Genomic DNA, 10,443 nt, shown 5'->3' on the forward strand with positions numbered 1-10,443 from the left:
GGAGGCAGAGGCAGGCAGATCTCTGTGAGTTCGAGGCCAGCCTGGTCTACAAGAGCTAGTTCCAGGACAGGAACCAAAAGCTACAGAGAAACCCTATCTCAAAAAAACAAAAACAAACAAACAAACAAAAACAATGAGAGCAGAGGATCTGGGCTCAGCCTCCGGAGCCTTAGGGTTGAGCGGGGAAGCCTGGCTTGGAGGAGGGCTGGCCCTCCTCCTGCCCAGCTCCACAGTGTTTTGTAAGTATGCTGTGTTAGCTCATCTCACCTCCCTTCCTTCATTGCCATTTCCCCTTCTTCCCTCTTTTTCAATTTATTTTACATTTCCGAGACTGTCTGTTTCAATGCAAACTCCCCTAAATGCAGTCATAAATAAAAACATGTTAGGCCTACTTGTGTTTCATACACATGAGGGCAATGCCTGTTACACCCTCTTGAATTCTGTGTCCAGGTCTCTGCAAAGAATAAGAGCTACCTTTAGGTGAGCCATGCCCTTGTCTGGTCCCTTAAGGGTTAATCCTGTGGGGCAAGTCAGGACTACCTCTAGGAAGGTGGGTCTACCTTAAGAAAATGTACTTTTCCTGATGTAGAAAAAAACTCAAAGTAATAGAATTGCTGTTATAAAGGATTTGTTAATAGATTTGCTTAGGTGACATAAAATTACACAAAGTAGAATTTAGTTAAGGGGTGCTGCCCCCAAATATTCCAAAGGTAAGTAGCATACCAAGCAGGCCTGTTAGAGATAAATAAATTAACAACGCTAGGATGTAAATGTTTATTCACAAAGATTAACCAGTCCTTAGACTAACCCCCAAAGAGCATGCCTTTGACATGTTCGAGGGGGCCACGCAGGGCCACAAGCAATGTTGATTCTTGGCCTGCCATAAAACCCCCAGTTCATTTCTTGAGAAAAGCATAATTCTGCCAGATGGATAAGATGAACCTAGGTAACATTTACTTGAAAAAAACAACACTGGTTGAATAAATTTAAGGAATCTTTGCTCCGCGAGTCTCCCACTTGCCGAGTGTCATGCCTGCACTGTCCTTCCTGCCACCATTAAATTGTTTCACGCGTGACCTGGGGCCAGCCCCTCATGGGGAGGTAAGGATGGCGGCGTCAGTAAGGTGCACGAGCCTAAGCTTTCCCAAGCTGGTAAAGTCTTCTGTTAGCAGCCGATCGCACTCCACCCTTCGCCCCAGCTGACCGCGAGCTTTAGTAAAGAGACTTTCCTCCATCTCTAAGTGCAGAGAGATTTCTCAATGAAAGGACTATTATTTCTATACATTCAGAATTTCAGTCCTTGGTGCAGTCTCAAGGAGCCATGAGGTCCTCCTGGGTCTGCCCATCTCTGTACTTTCCTACTCAGGAAGAGTCAATGATTCCCTTCTTTTTATCTGGGATGCTGGTTAGAGTTTAACTGTTCATTCCAACTCCCCAGTGCCGTCTTTGGCCTCTCCAATGCTGCCGTCTCCACAGCCTGGCTGCTTGCCACCATGTGGCTGACCTTGGCCTCCATGCCTGCTCATCTTCTCTCTTCTCCCCCTTCCACCAGCTGTAAAGCTCACGGCTCACCTGTTCTTGGGTTTTTCTGCTGAATTCTAAATTGACCTCAAGCTTTCATCTGAGTTTTCTTTGTCCTCCAGGAGGCCAAGCGCCTAGCAAGGCTGCCACACACAGCCTCTGACCTGCCCCTTGCTATCTCAAGAAGAACTCTGTCTGACTGCCACTCTTCAAATCGAACCTGTTTTTTTTTTTTTTTCTTTCTTTCTTTTTCAGGATAAAACAAAGCATTGAACACCTGTTTTCTCTACAAAACACTGGCTTGGAATAAGGCTGAGTACTGGCTGTAGCGAGGTCTTTCTCAAAGTGAAAAGACTGGCTATGTGGGTGCTGAATTTAGACTTCAGGATCTGGAGGGAGGCACCCACAGATAGCCCCACACCTCCAAGACAATGCGCAAGACCAATATGGCAGGAAAGCTGCGTTCCTCCCTCCGTCCACTGCCCACTGCCTCCTCTATCTCCTCAGTTCTCTCAACTATGCCTTGTCTTCTCTGTCTATCCTCTCCCGTGCCACAAGTCAGAGGGACCCTGGAGAAGACAGCAGGGAGTCTGGTGCTCCATGTCCTACTTACCCGTCTCTGAGGTAAGGCCACACAGATCTTGGAGCATCCATGCTGCCTCAGAGCCTTGCACAGGCCAGTCCTTACTTGCCACACCCTGCCTTGCTGTCCAGATCCCTGTAGCTCACTAGAGTATTTCCCTAAATGTCTTTATTGTGAGTAGTGCCCCATCTCATCTCCCTGCTTCATTTCCTACTCTGTCCTCTCCTCTAAGGGACACTATTTCCTTCTTAGAAGCCAAGATTTGGGAAGGCTGGCTCTCCTCTCCTGTTCCTTCTGTAGCCATAAAACCCAGCTATGAGGTGTTCGGCAGATCTGTTACTAATGGTTACAAGAGGGCCAGTGTCCTATGGATACAGAGGCAAAGGCTCAGGGTAAGGACTGTGCCCATGTCTCACTCACAAGGGTTGAATAAGGGCTCGTGATTGTTTAATCTCATTCTACAATCTCTCTGCTTGAGGTCAAGGTCCATGCTCTGCAGAAAGGCCCATGTGCCCAGTTCTGCTTGTCAACCTCCACTGCAGGCTGTTCCCCAGCTCCCCTCATAGAAGCATCGATGCCTTCCGTGGCTGCTCTGCCTTCCCGCTCTAACCAAGGTGGTAGGGGTGTTGAACTATATCCAGTTAGCATGAGGACCAATGTCTTCCCCACTGTGTTCGCCTGGGGCTCCTGCTCTGAGGATGAGACTTTCCCATGCAACCCCACCAGCCCATGTGTATAACACAGGAATGATAGTTTGGAGCACTAACAGACATACATGCTCCATCTGCTTTGATTGGCTCACAGGCAGAACTTCACTCTTAAAACTGTTGGCAAGGACTCCCACTAGGCCTTTGTCTTATCTGGACTAACAAAATCTCCCAAGCAGCATGGGGCCTCGGGCCCACCCTTGTAAGCAGTCTTGGCTCCCCAGAGCATGCAGTCTTGTGCCCACTCACCCTCATTCCCAATTCAATGTTCTCTGCGCCGTACACCTCCATGCCTGGGTCCAGCAGGCCAATGTCCCTGAAATACTTCCGGTCCACCACAAACGAGCAGCCAATCATGGCAGGTGTCCTGGGAAAGGAGAGATACCAAGTGAGGGCATCATTATGGTGCCGCCCAGAGTCCAGTCTGCCTGTGAGACCAAAGCTGAGTCTGCACCTTCGTATCCCCATGCTTCTTGTTCCCACAGACATCAAAGTGTCCTGGGTATAGTGAGAAGGTCATTTCTTCAGCTGCCATGGGCCTGTCCTTGTATACCGTAAGCCCTGCCGCTGACATGGACCTGTCCTTGTATACCGTAAGTCCTGGCAAAACAGTACAGACCAGAGTGGTTTGGGCCACTGTTTTCCACGTGCTGTGTGCCTAGTCTTCCTCCTTCAATGTCTCGTCTTGTTGGTGTATAAAACTTCAGGAATACATGGGGCAGCTGTGTAAGTTCTACACTACTCAGCTTCATGAACCTTGACTGACATCAGGCTCTGAAGTTACAGAGTAAACAGCTACGCAGCTGTAGTCAACAGACTACCAACTGCCATGTAATATTTCGATTTAAACCCACAGCAAATGGGGTTAAAATGGCAGCAAAAAGCCTTTTGGCATTTTGTTGAAATCATGAATGGATATGCTAATTATCTAGGCACCAAAAATCCAGAAATGTCAACCAGGCAGTGATGGTGCACACCTTTAATCCCAGCAGCACTTGGGTGGCAGAGGCAGGTGGATTTCTGAGTTTGAGGCCTGAGTGGTCTACAGAGCAAGTTCCAGGACAGCCAGGGCCACACAGAAAAAAAAACCCTGACTCTTAAAACAAAAAACAGAAGCTAAACAAAACAATCCATCAATGTGCATACCCCTGGGGAGAAGTAACGTGGAAGGCAAAGACCAATAAAGGACCAGGTGGGGTGGAGAGTGAGTGGCCACCGTCCTGAAGACACTTCGTAAGTGTGAATGGACTGGCACAGGGTGGAGTACGCTGAGTCTGCCGGGCAGGATGAAAGCTACTGAAAAGATGAAGAAAAGGCAGTGCCTATGTACAGAGCACAGGACACATGGGGACTGGGAGCCACTCGCCACACTTTGGCGTTCTAGGCTTTGCATAGCAGATTCTGTCTCAGGTGAAGGATGGTATCTCAAAGTTGTTTTGATTTGCATTTCCCTGATAGCTAAGGAAGTTGAACATGTCCTTAAGTATCTTTTGTCCATTTGAAATTCTTGTTGAGAATTCTCTGTTCAGTTCAGTACCCCATTTTTAATTGGGTTATTGAGAATTTTAATGTCTAGTTTCTTGAATTCTTTATATATTTTGAAGATCAGACCTTTGTCTGATGTGGAGTTGGTGAAGATCTTTTCCCATTCAGTAGGTTGCCTTTTTGTCTTCATAACTGTGTCCTTTGTTTTACAGAAGCTTCTCAGTTTCAGGAGGTCCCATTTATTCATTGTTGCTCTTATTGTCTATGCTACTAGGGTTATACGGAGGAAGTGGTCTCCTGTGCCCATGTGTTGCAGGCTATTTCTCACTTTCTATTCTATCAGGTTCAGTGTGGTTGGTTTTTTTTTTTTTTTTTTTGGTTTTTCGAGACAGGGATTCTCTGTGGCTTTGGAGCCTGTCCTGGAACTAGCTCTGTAGACCAGGCTGGTCTCGAACTCACAAAGATCCGCCTGCCTCTGCCTCCCGAGTGCTGGGATTAAAGGCGTGCGCCACCATCGCCCAGCTCTGTGGTTGGATTTTTATTGAGGTCTTTAATCCATTTGGACTTGAGTTTGTGTATGGTGATAGATATGGGTCTATATTCATTCTTCTACAGGTTGACATCCAGTTATGCCAGCACCATTTGTTAAAGATGCTTTCTTTCTTCCATTGTATAATTTTAGCTTCTTTGTCAAAAATCAGGTGTTCATATGTTTGTGGATTAATATTTGGGTCTTCAGTTCAATTCCATTGGAATCAAAAACACCAATGACAACCTATGCTGGAGAGGATGTGGAGTAAGGGGAACCTCATCCATTGCTGGTGGGAATGCAAACTTGTGCAACCACTTTGGAAATCAGTGTGGTGGTTTCTCAGAAAATTGGGAGTCAACCTACCTCAGGATTCAGCAATACCACTCTTGGGAATATACACAAGAGATGGCCAATCATACTATAAAAGCATTTGTTCAACTATGTTCATAACAGCATTATTTGTAATAGCCAAAACCTGGAAACAACCTAGATGCCCCTCAATGGAAAAATGGTTAAAGAAAGTGTGGCACATCTACACATTAGAATACTACTCAGTGGTAAAAAAAGAATGATATCTTGAATTTTGCATGCAAATGAATGAAAATAGAAAACACTATCCTGAGTGAAATAACCCAGACCCAAAAATATGAATATGGTATGTGCTCACTCATTAGTGAATTCTAGCCATAAACCAAGGACATTGAGTCTATAGTTCGCAATCCTAGAGAAGCTAAGTAATAAGGTGAACCCAAAGAAAAACATATATAGATCCTCCTGGAAATTGGAAGCAGACAAGATCGCCAGGCAAAAGTTAGGAGCATGGAGGTGGGGTGGGGTGAGGGGAAGGGGAGAGGGAGGAGAGACAAGGGAGAAGGGGAGGGTTGGGAGAGCTTGAGGGAGTGGGATGGTTGAGATGGAGGAAGGACGGATATGGGAGCAGGGAAGGAGATATCTTAATGAGGGATCCATTTTGGGGTTGGCAAAATGCTTGGCTCTGGAGGGGTTCCCAAGAGTTCACGGAGATGACCCTGGTCAGTGGAGGAGAGGGTTTCTGAACTGGCCTTGTCCCGTAGTCAGACTGATGACTATGTTGAATATCACCATAGAACCTTTGTCTGGCCAGAGGGAGATAGAGACAGAGACCCACATCGGAGCACCGGACTGAGCTCCCAAGGTCCAGTTGAGGAACAGAAGGAGGGAGAATATGAGCAAGGAAGTCAGGACCATGAGGGGTTGGTCCACCCACTGAGACAGTGTGCCTGAGCAAATGAGAGCTCACCAAATCCAGCTGAACTAGGACTGAACCAGCATGTGATCAAACTAGACCCTCTGAATGTGGCTGACAATGGGGCCAGACTGAGAAGCCAATGATAATGGCACTGGGATTTGTCTCTACTGCATGTTCTGGCTTTTTGGGACCCTAGTCTATTTGGATGCACACTTTCCTAAGCCTGGATGGAGCAGGGAGGGCCCTGGACTTCCCACAGGGCAGGATTCCCTGCCCTCTCTCAGGACTGGAGGGGGAGGGGGGAACGGGAGGCAAGTGGGAGGAGGGGAGGAAGTGGAAATTTTGATTGGTATTATTTATAAGTAATAAAAACTATGTTGAATAGGAAAAAAAAAGAAGATTCTGTGTCAGAACAAAGGCATCCCTCGACATTCAGAACTTAGCCTCTCCCAGGCCACAGGCCTCTGAGGGACTTGTCATGTTCTTCCACAGCTCCTGACGCTGAAGTCAGTAAAGGACACTCAGGGCTCCCGGTCCCTGGCCTTCTGCAGGCCCAAGTCTTTCCAATAAAAAATGAAGAGACATTGGTCTGCATTCTGCTCCCACTGGCTGGAAGGCAGCAGTGAACCACCTGAGAACACCGCGGTATTAAAAAGCAACTGTCGGTACGTTTTTTGTTCACAAAGCTAATGGTAACAAAATTTTAATAGCACTCTGACTTTTAACAGCAAAAACTTGATTGGTTAAGATACAATCCTAATGTATAACAGATATGTCTCTCAGCTTCCTTTTTTATTGATTTTTTATTGAGCTCTACATTTTTCTCTGCTCCCCTTCCTGCCGCTCCCCTCCCCTTCAACCCACTCCCAAGGTCCCCATGCTTCCAATTTACTCAGGAGATCTTGTCTTTTTCTACTTCTCATGTAGATTAGATCCATGCACTGACTGACAGAATTCCCTCTTATTGCTCCTCACACGAAACTGTGAGGGAGTGACATCTGACAGGGCTCACCCAACATTTTTTCCTCACGCATCAGAGGTGGAGAGGCAATGATGAAATTCCCACCCTCCTTGTTCCTAGTGCTCCAGAGTTGATGCCCGACTGGATTCTCCTTTAGACTCTCAGGCAGGAGAGACAGCAATACCAAGACAGTGGTGTACACCAGACTATCAAACCACCTCCAAGGATAAATCTAGGAGGGAGGCTATCTGTATCTGTCAGGATCTCCTCTGTGACTCCTGGTCCTTCAGAGTGAGGGAAGTCATGTCATGCAGGACTCACCTGCTCAAAACATTTGGCTTGTTTTTACATTGAGTCTGTTATTTTAAAAATTGCCATTACAGGCACTTGTATATAAAACTTTTAATGGACTGTGCTTTCATTCATTTTGAAAAACCTGCTAGGCAAAACTGGATGTCAACATGTAAAAGAATGAAAATAGATCCATATCTATCACCATGCTCAAAACTCAAGTCCAAATGGATCAAAGTCCTCAACATAAAGCTAGCCACACTGAGCCTTATAGAAGAGAAAGTGGGAAGTACACTTGAACGCATTGGCACAGGGAACCACTTCCTAAATATAACTACAGTAGCACAGATACTGAGAGGAACAATTAATAAATGGGACCTCCTGAAACATAGAAGATTTTGTAAAGCAAAGGACATGGTCAATAAGACAAAATGACAGCCTACAGAATGGGAAAACATTTTCACCAACCCCACATCAGACAGAGATCTGATCTCCAAAATATACAAAGAACTCAAGAAATTGGTCATCAAAAGAACACATAATCCGACAAAAACAAATAGAGTATAGACCTAAACAGAGAACTCTCAAGAGAGGATTGACTGAAAGACACTTAAAGAAATGTTAAACTTCCTTAGTCATTAGAGAAATGCAAATCAAAACAACTCTGAGATTCCATCTTACACCTATAAGAATGGCCAAGATCAAAAACACTCATGACAGCTTATGCTGGAGAGGATGTGGGGTAAAGGGAACACTCCTGCATTGCTCGTGGTAGTGCGACCTTTTGGATGTCAGTGTGGCGATTTCTCAGAAAATTAGGAAACAACCTACCTCAAGACCCAGCAATACCACTTTTGGGTATATATCCAAAGGATACTCAACCGTGCCACAAGGACATGTGCTCAACTATGTTCACAGCATCATTGTTTGTCATTGCCAGAACATGGAAACAACCTAAATGCCCCTTGACCAAAGAATGGATAAGGAAAATGTGGTAACTTACACAATGGAGTACTACACAGCAGAAGAAAATGACAACATCTTGAAATTTGCAGGCAAATGGACGGAGCTAGAAAACATCATTTTGAGTGAGGTAATCCATACACAGAAAGACAATTATCACATGTACTCACTCATAACGGGCTTTTAGACATAAAGCAAAGAAAACCAGCCTACAAACCACAATCCCAAAGAACCTAGACAACAATGAGGACTCTAAGAGAGACATACATAGATCTAATCTACATGAGAAGCAGAAAAAGACAAGATCTCTTGAGTAAAATGGGAACATGAGGACCTTGGGAGATGGTTGAAGGAGAGGGGAGAGGCAGGGGGAGCAGAGGAAAATGTAGAGCTCAAAAAAATCAATAATATAAAAAAAATCAATAATAAACACAGATTGGATCATGAAACCTAACTAAGCAATGCAGGAGTAAAGATGTAGATAAAATATTAAAACATGCCAAAACGTGAGCAAAGCTGGAATCAAAGTACATTCAAATAAACAATATTCTAGATATCAGTACTAAAAAAAGAAAGAAAGAAAATTAAAAAAAAAACCTGCCAGGAATAGTGTCCAGATTATACAAAGTTCTCGTGTATTTACAAGAGATTGCCAGTTCTCCAAAGTGGCTTCCACCAGCCAGACATGAGCTTCTGTGTGCTCCACCCACTAAAAGTATTGTCAATCTCTGTTTCAGCCATCCTCTTGAGTACACACAGTGGTACCTCTACAAGGGTTCAATTGTGAGTTTTCCATTGGGGTTTCTGTCCAGCATCTTCCCAGTGTTTAACCACGTGCACATCCTTTTTATGCGGCATCTGTTAAGTCGGCCCCATTAGTTAGCTGGTTTCTGGCAGCAAGGTTAACAGTTCCTGGGTGATTCTAAAGAGTGTGCTTGGGGGGGCTGGAGAGATGGCTCAGTGGTTAAGAGCATTGCCTGTTCTTCCAAAGGTCCCGAGTTCAATTCCCACCAGCAACCACATGGTGGCTCACAACCATCTGTAAAGAGGTCTGGCGCCCTCTTCTGGCCTTCAAGCATACAGACAGAATATTGTATACATAATAAATAAATAATTTTTTTTTTTAAAAAAAAAGAATGTGCTTGGTAAGCACCGTCCCACCAGACGTAGGCCTGCAAGCTTGCGCTCCGCTGTCACTTGGATACCCAGAGCCTGCCACAAACTGTGGGGGATGCCTCCTTTTGGGCCTTTGACTTCCACAGATTTCTAAAATGTCACACACATTTAACTCGCTACTAATTGGTATCATGAAATGAATCTCAAGTGAAGAAAAATAACCTTCAGACTGTCACTCTCTGCTTCAATGAGCCCCTTGGGAGCCATCTGTGAGCCTTGTGCTTCGGGAAGCTCCACCCTCTGGCCTTGTTGCAAAGTCCAGAGCACAGACCCCTACTCGATCACTGCAGGCTGCCCCAACTCCAAGACATGGTCCATCTCTAAGGAAAGAGCCATGTGGAGCTAGGAGGTATGAAGAGATGGTACTTTGCCAATTTTGAAAGCTCCTTCATCTTAGCATTGTGAAACCATTTTTTCTTCTGGGATGAATTTTTTCCCTTTCTGTGCCAAATGATTTCATCTGGATTTGCTGCCAATAGCTGTTTGCCAGAGATGAGCAGGGCACTTCAACCAACTAGTTCTACAGTCTGCAGGGTTGAGCTGTGCACTAGCCTGGAAGACCTCCAGGAGACCCTCCTATCGGAGAGACTGGTCCAAGGGACTGAAGCTACTTTGCAGCATTCTAGCCAGAATGCAACATTTTCATTGGGAGGCAAAGAGGTGGTTCCACCAAGACCCACTGCAAGGTAAGCAACAGCACCCTGGGCCCAGCAGCACCTGGAGATATTCATTCATTCATTCATTCATTCATTCCAAAGACAGTTTTCAAACCCAGGCTGGTCCCCAGGAGAAAGTGGAACAAACTACCAGATGTGAAGGCACAGATTCCCCAGGGGCTCATCAGATGATGTGGTGGGAGGGGGACTCTGGGGAAGGGCGTGGAAACTGCAGAAACGTGGGCGTGGCAACACAGGCAGGTGGGAGTGGCAACACAGGCAGGTGGGCGTGGCAACACAGGCAGGTGGGAGTGGCAACACAGGCAGGTGGGAGTGGCAA

At 45.7% G+C, this 10,443-nt stretch overlaps 1 protein-coding gene across 1 annotated transcript in view; it reads right to left on the reverse strand.

Annotated features, from left to right (window-relative positions):
• Galnt9 (polypeptide N-acetylgalactosaminyltransferase 9) overlaps positions 1–10,443 on the reverse strand; it is a 76,480-nt gene that overhangs the window by 14,822 nt on the left and 51,215 nt on the right. The window contains exon 6 of the mRNA XM_005344487.3: positions 3,061–3,178. Coding sequence (XP_005344544.1) covers positions 3,061–3,178 — 118 coding nt within the window. The remainder of the gene's footprint in view (positions 1–3,060; positions 3,179–10,443) is intronic.

The sequence above is a fragment of the Microtus ochrogaster genome, chromosome 2 (assembly GCF_000317375.1).
Source record: "Microtus ochrogaster isolate Prairie Vole_2 chromosome 2, MicOch1.0, whole genome shotgun sequence".
Lineage (NCBI taxonomy): Eukaryota > Metazoa > Chordata > Mammalia > Rodentia > Cricetidae > Microtus > Microtus ochrogaster.